Genomic DNA, 17,741 nt, shown 5'->3' on the forward strand with positions numbered 1-17,741 from the left:
AAAATGAAATTAAGAAACATTGTAATTAAACTCAACCTTATGCGCAAACGCAACTTTCGTTTGATTTTAATACTTAACACAGAGCAGAAATAGACAGAGATTGCCTAACATAGACGTTGACAAGGATGCTCTGGCAATGAAGCGAACACTTCTTATTGGATTGTAGGACTTCATTCATTATCTTTAATTCCACTTGCAATGGGAAGCCGCAGCTATACATAATATGAATCATTTATACCATTGATGATTCACGATCAGGCGTTTGTCTCGGTAGGACATACTTAATTTGCGTTACGACATTTATTGTAGTAAGTCCTTGCGTCGCGCGCAGTGCTGTGATCGCGTCGTGGTCGGTTCTAAACAAATAATTCTGAACATGTGATACGGAGATGTGCGCTCGCCGGCAGGTCTACGACGGATTCATGTTTACGATTGTAATTCTTCACTTCAGTGTATTTTTAGTGAGACGGCATGTGTAACGTGCTATTCGTAAATGTCAAAAGTGATCTCTGTTCGCCAGTTTTAGGCCGCAACCATGTTCTGTGTTAGGCTTTGGAACGACAAAGCGCAGTATTCGATGCTGCTTGACGTAAGTCGTGTACGCTCCAAGGGTGTGGATGGACTTTTGACGTTTACAGTTTAACACGCTTTGCCCGTGGTGACAGTGTCCCGGTGATGTGATTCGCTGACGTCATCGCCCCCGGTGTAATCGGTAGACGCGGCCGAACGCACGCGGGAGCACGATTATACACGAAAGTTTACGAGCTAATCTCATCATCTTACACTAAGCTTACTTATTAAATATAACATGCGCATGCAATCATTTTAACAGATCCCAGGTGCTAATTCTTATAAAACAATTTAGATTGATAATAATGATTAATATAATTTTTCACTGGTCACCATAACACGTTTATTCACTAACAGAACAAATCCGATGTATTCGTGAACAAAGAGTTAAAACTTTGATAACCTTCAAAAGTTATTAATAATATTCTAATTAACATGGAGGTGCATACAGTCTGATTATAAATAATTTATTAATTAATATTATGATTGTAACCAAGAGCGGTCTTGTTCTGACAATTATTACAAAATTTGGATTATGTTTGAGTCCGACTCGTAAACGAAGGGTTCCCGCGTCGTGCGAGATATAGCATTTTTTACTTTTTAAATACCAATAAAGTAAAAAAAAATATTTTGTATAGTGGCCATTTTGAAATTGGTTATCTGACTTTTTATTATATTTTGTTTTTTTTTTTTAGCGGCATTACAGTCTTAGATCATTTATACGTCTAGATAGTCTTTGACAGCTGTGTCGAAAACAAGACCTTTAGAAATAACCTCTATTTGGAGTTAACCGCACTCTAACATAAAGTGTAATACAAATCGCGAGTGTAAGACGTAGCTAAGGTAATATTCCTGGCTTGTTTTATCGGTTGTGTAACAACAAGAGACTCTATCTAGACCAGTGGTTCCTAGCCAGTGGTCCGCAGAGTCAGAATATGGTCCGCGCATCGCGAACCGATTTCAAATTTCGTTCTAGAATAATTTATAGCATTTCAATTCAAATTATTCTTCCGAGTCGTAACGCAAAACTACGCCTGATGATGACATGATGTTGCCTAGGGGCTCCTTTGCACAGGATACCGGCTCAAGCAGTAATGTGTAAACATTATTGTTTCTGTCTGAAGGGCGCCGTAGCTAGTGAAATTACTGGGCAAATGAGACTTAACATCTTGTCTCAAGGTGACGAGCGCAATTGTAGTGCCGCTCGAAATTTTTGGGTTTTTCAATAATCCTGAGCGTCTCTGCATTGCAATTGTAATGGGCGGGGCGTATTAATTACCAACAGCTGCCCGTCTCGTCCCTTATTTTCATGAAAAAAAAAGATGGACCATCCGCTCCTTCCATTCCCTCTAAAATCTGAAGATGCATCCCCATTTCCATCATCATAAATTTTCAATAACTTGTTGTTAAAACAAATTCAAAATGTTAGCGTACTTAATTATCTGTGGACGATTATATTTTAAATTATATGACTTGTATGTATGTAAACTACTTAAATCGATGTCACATTTATGCAACAAAAGAATAGATATCAGCATATCTATTGTTCTGTGATTTTGTTTGTTTAAACTATCGTTGAACAATATGGACGTTATGTAACAGGAAATCATAAATTCACACATTTCAAATTAAACCATTATCAGCTGTGAGTTCGGCGCGATTCTGCTAAATATCGTGTTGTTAATATTTCAATCACGCGTCATTTTGGATAATAAGAATTTCTGTACCAGCCGGGAATAATAAGTTGTACGAAATACGTCAGAACTAATAATAGCACCGAAGAGAAATGATTACTAATTGTGAAGAATACCAGAAGAGTATTTTTTATAGTTATATTTAGTATGCACTGCAACCTTGCACCTCGAGACATAAGATGTAAAGTCTCATTTGCCCAGTAATTTCACTAGCTACGGCGCCCTTCAGACCGAAACACAGTAATGCTTACACATTACTGTTTAAAAATTCTTTTCACTCCTCCTTGGGTTTTTTTAATGAAATTAAAGTACGATCAAGGCGTTCAACTGATGGTAATCGATACGCCCTGCCCATTACAATACAGTGCCGCTCAGGATTCTTGATCAACCCAAAAATTCTTAACGGGACTACAATCGCGCTCGTCACCTTGAGACATAAGATGTTAAGTCTCATTTGCCCAGTAATTTCACTAGCTACGACGCCCTCCAGACCGAAACACAGTAATGTTTACACATTACTGTTTCACAGCAGAAATAGGCGCCGTTGTGGTACCCATAGACTAGCCGGCAGCCTGTGCAAAGGAGCCTCCCCCTGGTAGATTTAGAGTATTCTCTCAATTCGGACGTGTCTAAGTCGTAATAATTAGAATATATTATAGTTTTCTTTTACTTCCCGTCTCTGTCCATGTCGACGTCATCGTAAGGTTGAGTAGACTCGTTGAAATGAGCAAAGGTCACAGGAAACGACATACCTGTCACGTAGGTACTATATTATTGTGTCATGACAGTGTCACAATTCGGTTTGCAGAACTTACTAATCATTTATTACGAGTAACAATAATTAATAACAGTAGATATAATATTTTATTTATACACAAATACCTACGCGACGTGGGAACGAATTTAAATGTTTTATAAAGTTTATTCCATAACAGTATCTACAGGGCACTATTTTGAAGTCGCTTTCTTATAGTTATTTATAAATCTTAATCAAAACAGTACAAGATTTTTTTTAAAACAAAACAAGCTAATTTAATTCTTGTTCCTTAAATTTTTACTTTTCGTATAATGTTTCGATATGTACCGACAAATTGTTGAATAATCTGTATTTTCGGACTTGGGATCTCAAAGCTTACAAGCAATGCATTACAACCTCAAAGATTGGCAACGACTATCCTCTACATATTTTTATTTTTATTTGGGCTATTTGTCTAGTCCTGGTGAGTCCTAGTAACACTGCGTCCAGAATTTAACTATTGAGTTCGTCATTCATCGTCAAGTCCTGCCGCCTTTAGGAACCGTAACTTTAGCTTTTACCTTGTCGCGAGTATTACAAACAGCACCGTGGAAGCAGGGTATAGTCGCCAAGGATGGTGTTACGCTTATGCATTAGTGGCCGCAATGGCAGAGGCGTTTAAGGCGACACTAAATGCCAGCGACCTTGAGCGGATATGAGTTCAGCTGCCGGCCCGCCATCTATGTAACAAAGCCAATATTTTCAAAATTCTTGCGTGGAAAACAGTTTATATGCTTACAATCCTCGTTGTTCACTAATAATCTGAATAAATTAACCTACACAAAAAAGTACAAGCTATAAGAATAACTTTTCTGAGAGAAGTACCAAAAAAATGCGTCACGCCATGCCAAAAAACTTGTTCAAAGAAAAGTGGTAGTTAAGAGTTCGGCAGTGTTAACTATAACCAATAGCAAGCATTAGCAACCTACAAATAAGGCTTAAGGATATGTGTAACAGGATTAAGTAGTGTTCATAGCTCGAAATGCTATACTTTCCACCACAAAATTTGTCTAAAAACACCATGTTTGTGTGTTTTCTGCTTACTCTTCGCCTTAATGAGCCTCAAGGTTTTGCCTTGGCCTGTAGGTATAGTATATTGAATAAAGAGCGCTATTGGCTTAACATCAGTTGAATTGTTTTCACCGTCCTCCCAGGCACCAACAAACCATAATTGAATAAAATGAATGCTTATATAATTACGCTGTTTCATTTCAGCTGGAAGAAGACATGTTCTCGTGCGGTGGTGAGGTCCGCGGAGGCAGGACACCGCCTCCCTCACTCGGTCCCCCGCCGGACTCTTTGTCCCCGGTGCAGCTCAGGAGAAGACACGTAGTAGCTGCCATCATTCACAGCGAGAACTCCTACGTGGCAACTTTGCAGAGGCTGATCAATGTAAGATTTGTCATCAATTACTATTTTTTTATGAAAATAAGGGACGAGACGAGCAGGACCTTCAGCTGATGGTAAGTGCTACACCCTGCCCATTTACAATGCAGTGCCGTCCAGGATTCTTGAAAAACCCAAACATTCTGAGCAGCACAACAACTGCGCTCGTCACCTTGACACATAAGATGTTAAGCCTCATTTGCCCAGTAATTTCAGTAGCTACGGCGCCTTTGAGACCCAAACAGTAATGTTTACATATTACTGCTTCACGGCAGAAATAGGCGCCGTTGTTGTTATTCATAATCTAGCCGGCATCCTGTGCAAAGGTACGTCCCACTGGTAAAACGTCTTTCATCACTCTTATAAGATCTAGCATTAACACACCTATGCTGCTGTCTGTCGCAATTCTTCTGGTATTGCGTTTATGATAAGGTAGACTCCTCTGCGTAAAAAAAATAATGTCGCTATATGACATTGTGTATATATCACCTACGTATTTTATTTCCATCTTTGCGTAGAGACGTCGCTTCATTGTGTGTCTTCTACCGCATTTATCACGGGGAGTGTTCCGAAGAGCTGTTTCAACTGATTCCTGCCGCTGAATTCCACCTTAGCACGACACGCCACAAGTTAGGATATCATCCCCACCATCTGGATGTATGGCGGTCCTCCACAGTGCGGTTTTCACGTACAACAAAGCTATGGAATGAGCCTTGTGCGGTGTTTCCGGGACGATACGATATGTGTATCTTCAAAAAAAGCGCGCACACCTTCCTTAAATGCCGGCAACGCTACTGTGATTCCTCTGATGTTGCAAGAAAACGTGGGCGTCGGTGATCACTTAACACCAGGTGACCCGTACGCTCGTTTGTGCTCCTTTTCCAAAAAATAAATCTTTTGCATGAATGAAGATAATTGACTATATAACAAATATTATTTTATAAAAGAAATTTTCATAACAAAAATGGAACATGAGAGGGTTGATCAGTGTGTCATTGCTTTAGTGCAAGTGTGTCGCCAGCCTTAAGTATTATACTGTGGGGTGTTTACGTAATTGTCTAGGAAATTGCGTTCGTGTGAGGTTTCCTGTTCTGTTTATGTACAGCCCTAACCGTTTATTGAACGCTCGCTTGGTATAAATCAATGTCGTTCTGCGCTCGTAATGTTGCCCCAATAAATAATTTTCATGATTGCTAACCATAAAAACGTGAACATTAACAATTATCTGTCAAGGGATGAACATCGTTTATTAACATAGTGGTATTAAGCAGAGCGGTGTCTCCCGCGCCTACCCGCGACTTCCTCGGTCTTACCGATTCGGTGTATTGCGTCTCGGTACTCGTATTTAGGCACATCATGTAGACGAAATCTTCGTAGACTTCTTTGTAGACTTCCACGTGATATTGTATACTCATGCCACAATAAGACTCCGCTGCGTACATAGTGATTTGTATTTATCAAATAAGCACTTTTTTACGTGGCTTACATCAATTATGCGTACCACCTGTGCTGTAATTGGCTGTGTGTTCAAAATCTTGCAGAAAATTTTGTGTCGACCCTTGTAAACTTTTAGTCGTGGAACATTTATACGTCTAGATAGACTGACAGCTGTGAAAACGTCGAAAAAAAATTGGGTTTGGCAGTTAACCTCTATTTTGATATCGTCAGTGTAAGACGTAGCTAGTTACGCACACTAACGTCATAAACCTGGGTTGTTTTCATCGGTTGTCTAGCAGCAAGAGGCTCTATCTAGACCTATAAATTATCTAAGCTTTTAGCGATAATAACGTCGCGGCAACGGTGATTTAGCGGCCGAACAAAGAAGTTGACCCACTGTTTGTATTTGTTACAGGCCAACAGAGTAAACGGAACTCATTTAAGTCATCTATCCCCGATCGAATCGATTGGTGAATTCTTTGATTATTATCAGAATCACCGTTACTTTTCATCGCAATAAATTTCTAGAATTTTCTACGAGTTGTACTTATTTTGACTGAACGATGAGTCGTAATTCAAACTATAGTCTGACCTACGACAAACTAACAGTTTTTCGGGGAAAAAAAGAAACACATGAAATTGGACCAACCGATAAAGTATTTTATTCTCTTCTCTTGCATGCATCTCTTTACCAGTGGGTTGGACAGGATGCCGGCTAGAGTATTGGTACCACAACGGCGCCTATTTCTGCTGTGAAGCAGTAATATGTAAACATTACTGTGTTTCGTTATGAAGGGCGCCGTAGCTAGTGAAATTACTGGGCAAACTTAATATCTTATGTCTCAATGAGACGAGCGCAATTGTAGTGCCGCTCAGAATTTTTGGGTGTTTTTAGAATCCTGAGTGGGGCACTGCATTGTAATTTGTAATGGGCAGGTCGTATCAATAACCATCAGCTGAACGTCCTGCTCGTCTCGTCCCTTATTTTCATAAGAAAAAAAAATGCGAACGTCTGCGACAGCTAGTACATAGTTGTTTACGTGATTTAATCTCCTTTGTCCGGTTAACTCCAGCAATTATATCTCCGTGCCCCGAGGACGGCAGTAAAGCGAAAATACAATTGAATTGGCTTTAACAGAGCCGGCTTAATACGCCGTACAATTTACGTACACTATTAGCATTAAAATGTATTTATCACTAAACTTAATAGTCTATTGGCCTTTTGCGTAAACCGTTTAGCTCAACGCAATATATTCCGCCTTAAATATCTCAATTTCGCAAGCACGGAATTGTCCACCCATGCACTAGGCGCGCACTCTACAACTTCGGCGTGTGTCTCGTGCGAATTACCAGCATTTACAAGGCCGCTGCGAAATGTTTCGCTTACGCAATGTGACATGATCGCGCTCACAGCAACTTGCAAACCAAACTTGTTCCTGAAGTTGTCGTTTGCTTTAGGGACTACGCGCACTTATTCAGCTCCATTCGCGTTTCGCTGAACGATTTTGGTCACACTTATACAGCTCTGCTTCTATCAGCCGCGGACGGGTCGTAAGAATGAGGATTATAACTTTAAATGACGTCTGCACTCTTTAATCTTTGCGTGCATAATGATTACGTCAAATCAATGCAGGAACAATACAGGTCGCAACTTGTCGACAAGGAGTCGCGAACCATCCCTGTAAAGAGTTGTTCCGCCGCATTCGACGGCGAACAGCGCCGAACGCTCTCTATAGCATTCACATAATAAAAACACATTTATCCTCATTTTATGCTGGTTTGCCGCGAAAGCAGAATGGAAGCGGAAAGCTGTATCGACACGTACTCGTCTCCATACAAAATTGTTGTTTTCTATGGACAAAAGCTGAAAAGAGCTGAATAAGTGCGCGTAGTCCCTTATGATGAACGATCGGCCGCTCTCGTTGCATTCCGCAGCTTACTTGTTCACTCTCAAGGAATGAGCTAATCAATAACATTTCATTTCAATAGCCTGACTCATGGTTTACGTGTTTTAATTATGTTAAATACCTTTGCATTATAATATTTAGCTTTGTGAAACATCTAGAAACAAATCGCTTGCAACCTGAAGTGTGTTTGTTTTACAGGGTTATAACTTATTTCCTTTTTTATGAAAATAAGGGACGAGACGAGCAGGACGTTCATCTGATGGTAATGGTAACTGATACGACCTGCCCATTATACAATGCAGTGCCGCTGAGGATTATTGAAAAACCCAACGATTCTGATCGGCACTAAAACTGCGCTCGTCACCTTGAGACAAGTTATCAAGTCTCATTTGCCCAGTAATTTCACTAGCTATGGCGCCCTTCAGACCGAAACACAGTAATAATGCTAACATATTACTACTTCATGGCAGAAATAGGCGCCGTTGTGTTACCTATAATCTAGCCGGCATCCGGTGCAAAGGAGCCTCCCACTGGTAAACTCGTACGCGTTTAATTGGTAGCGCACTAATTTGATAACTCTTAGATTGAGATCTATAGTATATATATATATACTTAGATTTTGCTCAGATTTCACTCAAGTAAAACTTAGCTGAGTGTATAAAACGCGAACTTGACTTTTGTATTGGGCTGTCATGTCTTATCTTAAGCACAGTATTGTTTCAGAAAGATTTTTTTTATGGAATAGGAGGACAAACGAGCGTACGGGTCACCTGGTGTTAAGTGATCCCCGCCGCCCACATTCTCTTGCAACACCAGAGGAATTACAAGAGCGTTGCCGGCCTTTAAGGAAGGTGTACGCGCTTTTTTATTATGCTAAGCTTACACTCACGAACAGATTATGTTAAGGTTTACGTAAGTAAAGTCTGAGCAAAGTCTGAATGCGCCCTATAGATCTCAGCCTTATAAATATGGGGATTAAATGTATTCTATATTGTGTTCTGTACCACGTGCGTGCTTAATATAATGATGGACCGGTTGAACAGTTCAGGTGTGAGAACGGTACAATCAAACAAACTTGCATCAGCATTTATTATCTAAATTTCTAGTGAATATTTGCAGGTACCAAAGTTTTATTACCTTTGTCAACTAATGTTTTATGTGATTTCTTAGTCTATATAAATAATTGCGTATTGTTTTGTTTAGTAATAAGGTCATTAATAAAGTTGCGCTAGAAAGAACATAATATAATTTTGTATAGTGTTATAAATAAATAAAAATAAAAAATAAATATATTAAGATTGGATAGTTTTAGTTTTTTGCCAAACAAACAGACGGCAAAGGAGATCAACTAAGACCTAAGAGTCTTTACAAATCGTGATTATACTTTGGGATATCTATGGATGAATGAATGATAAGAAATTAAAGGCCATATGAATTAAAACGCCGGCCAAGTGCGAGTTGGACTCGGTTCTTGAGCAAAAACGAATAAAAAAAATCATGTATGTTGTATAAATTATTTATTTTAAAGCGGATATATTAGCGGATATATAAGCGGCCCTTAAAATAATAATTTATTTTAATTTTAATTTAATTATTTATTTTAGTGGATATATAACTAAACATTCTGTGAATATTTCAAGCATCATCCTATTTCCGTTATAAGTATCGAGCAAAAACATCACGCTTGCTGTATGGGTGCCCCTTAAATATTTATTTTATTATGTTTTTCAGTATTTGTTGATACAGCGGCACCATAATAAAAATATCAACTGTTTACTATCACGTTTCGGACGCGTGGACAGCGTATTCTTAGTAATAGGGTTTCATTTTTACCCTTTGGATACGGCACCGTAAAATGAGATATATATTAAATCGATATAAGTCACTCGAACGGTTAGCTCGGTTGGAAGAGCACTCGCACGGAACGCGAGAGATCGTGGGTTCGAGTCCCGCATCATTGATAGGATTTTGTTTTCAAATTTTATTTATGTATTAATCCTAGAAGTGAGGTTTTAAAAACATAACACTTTAAAAACATAACAAATTGTTTAGATTTGCAAGAGCGATCTCAAGCCAATTTCCTATATATATGCAAATGTTGGAGTTGAGCAGGTTATCAACTGTAAAGTAGATCCTGTAGATGAAGCCACAACCTGAGAGTTGAACAAAGCATACAAGATTTTATGACGATACGTCACTCGAACGGTTAGCTCAGTTGGAAGAGATGACGCACTGAACACGAGAGGATTCGAGTTCCGCATCGTTCATAGGATTTTGTATTCAAATTTTATTTGTGTATTAATACTAGAAGTGAGGGTTATCACTTTAAAAACATAACAAATTACATAAATAAAATTTTGAGACGAAGTTGTATTTTTTTTTTAATTATACATACAGAAAGTATCTCCGGATGATAGGAAAGATAAGTTAATGTTATAACATAATATATGACCCAAAACTGATATATTCCCAAATCAATCGTAAAATATGATTGATACGATAAAAGCTAATCGACACGCCAAGCAATTAATACAACCACTCTTTGCTGTCTGTGTTTGTGAAGGAAGTGCGGTGAAATTGGTAGCAATTAGTGTTGCTTTTATATTGGTGTTGCGCAAGAGTTTTGAGTGAATTGACGCAAATTGGTCCATTTGGCACATTCGATATTCTAAAACATAGGAGACCGCAGCCAATCACATCATGAATTAGGTACTTGGGTTTGATTTATATTTTAACACTAGCTGACCCGACAGACGTTGTTCTGTATATAATAAATAAAATAATGTTTTTAATATGAATTTGTCATTAATAATAACATCAAAAATTACTTCGTAAAATATGCACCCTGCTGTCGTAATTGTTTCACAGCAGAACTGTCAAACCGTGCGTCAATAAATTCTCTCATAGAAATTATGTATGGACACATCAAAGGAAAAACAAATTTGTTGTTTTTATTTAATTTAGCAGCATTTTCCTATTTATTTTAAACCTTCTCTGGACTTCCACAAATAATTCAAGACCAAAATTAGCCAAATCGGTCCAGCCGTTCTCGAGTTTTAGCGAGACTAACGAACAGCAATTGATTTTTATATATAGATAGATTGTAAAAACATGCATAATATGCTAATGTAAACAATTTGTTATGTTGTATTGGGTTGAGCAGGTTATAAACTGTAAAGTAGATCCTGTAGATGAAGCCACAACCTGAGAGTTGAACAATGCATACAAGATTTTATGACGATACGTCACTCGAACGGTTGGCTCAGTTGGAAGAGCACTCGCACGCAACGTTAGAGGTCGTGGGTTCGAGTCCCGCGTCGTTCATATTTTTTTTTTTTTTAATTTTATTTTGTTCATATGCTGTTTGTAATTTTTTTTTCATACACTCATAAGTAATAAGGGATACTGCGACTTTGAATATAACTCTTGATTTATTTACGTATATTATTCGTAACGAGTGAATGACCGTTCATTTCTGTGTTTGACACACCACAGATTAAAAAAAAAAATACTTTTTTAACCGATTTCAAAAAAGGAGGAGGTTCTCAATTCGATTGTATTCTTTTTAATTATTTACACGTGCCATCCATAACAGTGGACTAGTAATTCAATATTGAAATACTTGTGATTTGGTTAATTTTAATGGAGCATAAGATTAGTATCAAATTATCTTCTTTAATTCCATAGTACAAGCCCTTGTCGCCAAATTAGTTGGTTTACTAGTGCATTATCTACTGAATACAGTTTATAAAATGTAATTATTGGACAAGGTACTAAATATTCACACCTTTATAATCATTCACTAACACCTTTGCGAAACATGATTTCATTGGTGAGGTCATTGTTTGAACACTTAAAAATATATCCATAGATTATTTGTACTGTGATATAAAGTAAGATCATTTTATATTTCTATCATTTTAATTTTAAATATTACGTAAAGAAAAACTGAGAATTTGTCTGGGTATCTGAATTTTCAGACTGATAACATATATATTTCCAATAAACGCGTATCGCGTATGTCCACAGGGTATAATCGTTAAAACAGTACCTACTTATCTTTATCCCTGTATTGCTATGTATTAATATTATTACTCTAATGAGACCATTTTCTTTGTGTCTTGAATAAAAACAGGGCTTATTTAAAAGCAATATCAATTATATCCAGAATTGTTCAAAATCAAACAAATTACTTACTATACCGGGTGTAATCGTTAAGTGTGCACAGGTGATTTTTCCGTAACTATACCTTACCTTCAAAAAAAAGCGCGTACACCTTTCTAAAAGGCAAACGCTCCAGTGATTCCTCTTGTGGTGCAAGAGAATGCGGGCGGTGGTGATCACTGTTCATCAGGTGACCTGTCCTGTACGCTCGTTTGTCCTCCTCTTTCTATAAAAAATTGCAAATGCGGAGTTAATAAAATTATAAGTAGAAAGATTAAAATGTAACAGGTCGCGAAGCAGAACAAAATTTCGGACATTGAACTCTTACTACCTGGCCGTCTTATTTTTATTAACTCACTAGCTGACCCAGCAACCGTTGTATTGTATGTTATAAAGTAATAAAAAGCAAAATTCAATAATAAATATTTTTTCTTGTAAAAAAAATAGTAAACAACCGATTCTCAGACATAAAATTAATCGTACTACAATAATTATTATATTTGATTGCCATCTTGCAACCCTATTGCGGATCTGCGGATGGAACAGAATAATATAAAAATCGCGATATGGGTTGATCGTAGAAAAGTGAAAATTTGAAGTCGCATGTGAAACATAATAAAATTAAATGAAAAAATGTTGTCAAAAAAAAATATTTAGGGTGGGTCATCAAACATCATTCATTATTAGTCATTAAACTAAAGGGTACACTTATCATTTAGGTGTATGAAAAATAGATGGTGGACGATTCTCATCCGACCGATGATACTCCAGCCGTTTCGAAGGAGTTTGATAACAAACACCGGGACACGAGAATTTTATATACAAGACTCATATATTATTATTAACTCTCTGCTCCGCTACAGAATTTTAGAAAACTAAAGCATTCAACAATAATTTCAAAGCGTCTCGAGACCTAAATAGCATAACTCTTTGTAAAACGGATACAAAACATGTCAAAATGTAAAATATTTCACATGAATACAAACATAAGTATGGCCCACTTGTATTGTTCACTCAATTTACATGTTATGGATTTGCATATACGGAATTGGGCCAGTTTCAATAGGCACTATTTGCGACTTGACTGCGAGGTCGCCGCTGTATTAAATTGCGACGATCGCTTTCATTGCGTTTATGGATTCCTGGTAGCTCCTGTTACGCGCTATTTTGATTAGGTCTTAGTTACGAGTGGACTGGAATTTTGCAATTGCAATTTGATACATGTAGCACTATAGGTAGGTACGTGTAGCGAACACTTTGTACTGATTTTTAAAACATATGCATAGTGCCATTATAATGTACACAAAAGTCAGAAATCTAAATCATATAATAATAATAATTGATTTACAAACATATTTTATCATAGTTGCAAAAGAAGAATTCACAAAGAAATTCAAATTAAAAAAATATATACAGAGTAAGAAATAAATTATCCTTAGTCCCTTGTTTTCATAAAAAAATGGGTTAGTTCTAAACACGGACCTGTAAAAAATTAGGACTCCGTGTCACCTTACATAACAGGATAGCACCAAAACAGGCCGATTACATGACGATAGGCGGCCATTTTGAGAATTTTCATCGTGTGTGACAGATCAGTTTGCGTCTCGATAAAATATTTTAAAAATGCCGTCGTGCGTTGTGAAAAAGTGTAAAAACGATACTTTATAAGTATTTGTGGCCATATATGATTATTTAAGGGAGAAAAAATTGTGTAACTAGTATCCCCAGTAACCGCACAACACACTAGCATAACGGTGCTTCACTTTTTTTCGCTAATATCACGGCGTGGAGTCCTTTTTTTTATTCGTCCGTGGTTCTAAGTTCTATTAGTTTCGACGTTTTCACAGCTGTCATAGTCTATCTAGACGTATGAATGATCTAAGTATATAAACTATATCATTGTCTTTTTATTTGCATATCCCAAAATTAATAAGAGCAAATCATATTGCCACATAGTTTATTGACCCTCAAAAGAGCAGAAATAAGTTATTTTGTCTGCCTGAGTAAAATATCTAATAATCCTACACATTACCAACTTCGTTATGTGGAGTAAATTGATTTTAGATTTCATTTAAATAATGTTTACCATAGTGATGCCATCCGTCATAGGAATCATAATTATAAATCGCTTATGTGCCGCTTTCGTAATACCATACACGCCATTTATAATGTATTGTGTCGAGATATGTCTTTACTTACATACTTCTACATAACATCTAAGTGAGGGACAGATAATGACGTAAACTGCTAAGGTTAACTTGTTTGTCATCGCGTTTTATCTCCGTCATAATATTGCCTTTTTCATCCAAACAAAAAGCGTAGATGTATAGATTTTTTTTATAAGCGTCAATTGTATAGTTATAAAATGTTTATTTTGTGTTGCTCAATAAATTCTTTGACACTCGAAAGTAATTTTATTGCAAGTGTCAACTTGTAGGTGTGGTGTGAATAATGTTTACAGTAAAAGTTGTTTGAAATTGATTGTTATGTTTGATATTTTGTTATTTATTCAAATCTATTTGGAATAATTAATTGTAGGTACTTATTTGTACATATTTTTTAATATTAAGCTTGTTTTATAAAAAAATATTTACGGTACTCTATACATATGTTACGCAATGACGTTCTATACTCTCATATAAGGATCATTCGCGGTCTGATAGCGGAAAGGCAAAAGTGTGCTTAAAGACAATGGAAGCACACTTTTCTCCTCATTCGTATGTCACTGTCCGAATCGGGTTCTAAATTGAATATACGAAACCTAAATAAATGTTTTACATTGCTGCTTATTGATCAAGTATATTTTAAACGAGTGGAGTCAACGAGGAATGGAGCGACCGCCCTCAGGCTATTAAATAATAAGTTTTATTGTGGAATGTTACTTTGTAAACATATTTTTGACGAAGAAAAAAAGCCCGCTGATTTTGTTGCGCCCGTTCTTCTCACGCCTGAGGCATTCATTTTGGAATGGGTGGTAGTTTTTTTTGGCTTACAATAAGTGATATCACGTCCTATTTTGAATAAAAATATTTGAATTTGAATGTATACAGATAGCTGTTGAAGCTTATTATGGTGTCGTTTGTGAAATGTTCCATATTTTGCGCTTTGTTTTTAGGCGACGTGATTTGTCTGTATATGTTTAGAACGTCATTGATATTACGTGAGTGAACTGACATAATATAAGAGGGTTAGAGACATGCTAGGGGTACGAAAACCAAATGGTCCAAATATATTAATGATCTTTGTAATGGAAAAGGGAGTAAAGGAGGCAACGATGGAAGGTTTATATTTGTGACACGGCTGGTATAGGTTGGAGAAGGCGAGGGATGGAGGATTGTGAAAAAAATTAGGAGAGGCATTTGCCAAAAGGCAAACTGACGTAATGCTTGTTAACTGTGCTGGTTGTACATTAGAAAGATATCATAGATATTTGTAAATAATCTTCCTCTCTCCTCTTAATCTTTTCTCTGCCGTTTTTCCGATCCGGTCATAATGTCCCGTCGGTTGAGGATAACAGATTCAAAATTCGACTCGAACACACACTCTGAAGCATTTTATTCTACTCGTAGAAAGTCAAGAATCTCATCAGATTTTTCTTCCTCAATGGGATCTTAGTGTACACTGACAACAGTGTAAATTAGGCTACGCAACGTGTTCGATTGCCGAATGGATTGCAATATTTTATGTAGGTATCCCGAAAGTGACTATTAACGATTTATGCATTATTTGGCAGGACTATAAGAAGCCCCTGGAGGAAAGCAGCCCGGCGATACTGAACGCGGGCAAGATCCAGACTCTGTTCCACCGGCTGCCAGACATTCTGCAGTGCCACCTGCACTTCCGGACTGCTCTCTCGGACTGCGCGCGCACGTGGGACCGCGATGAAAAAATTGGTGAGACGTTCCAGCTTTTTCGTAGATTAGCCCAAACAAACCAAATTTTTACCGCTGCTTTTTTTAAAAATTCTCCTTCGGAAATGTTTTCCGATCTACATCAGTATTTTTTATATCAGTCTTATATAATTTATACGTCTAGATTCAGGTTTAACACTTGTGGATGACAAGCTACGTCTTGCGATTTGTATGACACTTTATGTAAGTGTGCGTGCATGGCTCGAACTAGAGGTTAATTCTAACTCGATTTTTATCTAGACTTATAAATGATCTAAGATATCAGTAATCACCCGACGAGCTCCATACTTACATGATGGTAGGTGATCATCCTCGCCCATTACTTTAGTAATAAAATACAGCGGATTGAATTTTTTACTTTTACTTTATAACTACCGAAAAACTGAAACCTGCAATACTCACCTCACTGTCTGTTTGAACGAATTCGATTCGTTGGATTTCTTTAATTGAACGTGCATGTGATAGGCATTTCATATAATTATGTATATAGAATGTAAACTGGAATCGTTTAAATTTCCTTGGGATACATTATTTATATTGCCCGCTTACCTTGTGGTTTCTCTGGCGTACCTAGTAAACATAAGGCCCATTATTTATATATTTTTTAAATAAAAGGGGGCAAATGGAAAAGAACCTTACGTAATCGGAAGTGGTAAGGCTACTAGCGGCAGCTGTGCACACGAAGCCGGCTAGATTGTGGGTACCACAACGGCGCCTATTTCTGCCGTGAAACAGTAATGTGTAAGCATAATTGTGTTTCGGTCTGAAGGGCGTAGCTAGTGAAATTACTGGTCAAATGAGACTTAACATCTTATGTCTCAAGTTGACGACCGCAATTGTGTGCCGCTCGCAATTTTTTTGGTTTTTCAAGAATCCTGAGCGTGACTGCATTGTAATGCGCAAGGCGTATCAATTACCATCAGCTGAATGTACTGCTCATTTACCTCGTACGCCCCTTATTGTCATAAATAAAATTATTATAAAACCCATTTGTTTTTCGGTGGAAGTAAGTGGTAACTGCCACGGATCTTGTAATCTTTACCGCCCTATGAAAACCGCGCAAGGAATTTAATTCTATAATTTTCATTTGATACAATTGCAGGCGAGGTCTTCCTAAACGCGTTCTCGAAGGCAGTAGTGCTGGACGTGTACTCGGACTTCATCAACAACTTCTCGGTGGCGATGGAGCTGGCCAAGATGGAGTCCAAACGCAAGTCGGCGCTGGCTGACTTCTTCAAGGTGAAGCAGATCAGCGCACACGACCGGCTCTCGTTCTTCGGGCTGATGGTGAAGCCGGTGCAACGGTTCCCGCAGTTCATTATGTTTTTGCAGGTATTTTTAATTTTAATGTGCGTGAATAACCAAGCTTATAAGCAATACCTTTTTTTCATTATATACTTCATTCTTTTGTTTTAATTTTTAATATTATTAGTGAAATATGTAATTAGCCTTCACTACTAAATTATATACCTACTTGTTTATAACCTAGCTGAAAGTTTTGGAGATGGAGCGACATCTGGTAAAACTACCTTGGCATTTATAAACTCATCTTTTCTATAATAGGCTTCCTTTATTATTTATTTTTAATATAAGATTTGAATTGACGGATTGATAGCTCTGTCACTTTTGATGGGAGTTTGTTGTAGAAACACACAGTTTCCCATGAAATAATCGTTAACTTTTTGTAATTGGTGTTTTGGAATAAATAATTTTTTCTTGTTTCTTTTATTAATGTTATCTATATATCTTCTTTTCAGGAGATTATCTTTGTTTCTATGTGTGTACAGTAAATTTTATTGTAAGATTGCATTGTAACGAAATTTTATAAAAAAAAAGAATTCTTCTCAGGGTTGAGGCATACTATTCGAATGGGTTT

The 17,741-nt window shown here is 37.2% G+C and overlaps 1 protein-coding gene across 1 annotated transcript in view; it reads left to right on the forward strand.

Moving 5' to 3' along the window:
- The first annotated feature begins 447 nt into the window (after window positions 1-447).
- LOC126976523 (rho guanine nucleotide exchange factor 10-like protein) overlaps window positions 448-17,741 on the forward strand; it is a 34,279-nt gene continuing 16,985 nt past the window's right edge. The window contains exons 1-4 of the mRNA XM_050824897.1: window positions 448-589; window positions 4,276-4,452; window positions 15,688-15,847; window positions 16,968-17,197. Coding sequence (XP_050680854.1) covers window positions 536-589; window positions 4,276-4,452; window positions 15,688-15,847; window positions 16,968-17,197 — 621 coding nt within the window. The 5' untranslated portion in view covers window positions 448-535. The remainder of the gene's footprint in view (window positions 590-4,275; window positions 4,453-15,687; window positions 15,848-16,967; window positions 17,198-17,741) is intronic.

This window comes from Leptidea sinapis, chromosome 41 (genome assembly GCF_905404315.1).
Source record: "Leptidea sinapis chromosome 41, ilLepSina1.1, whole genome shotgun sequence".
Taxonomy (NCBI): Eukaryota; Metazoa; Arthropoda; class Insecta; order Lepidoptera; family Pieridae; genus Leptidea; species Leptidea sinapis.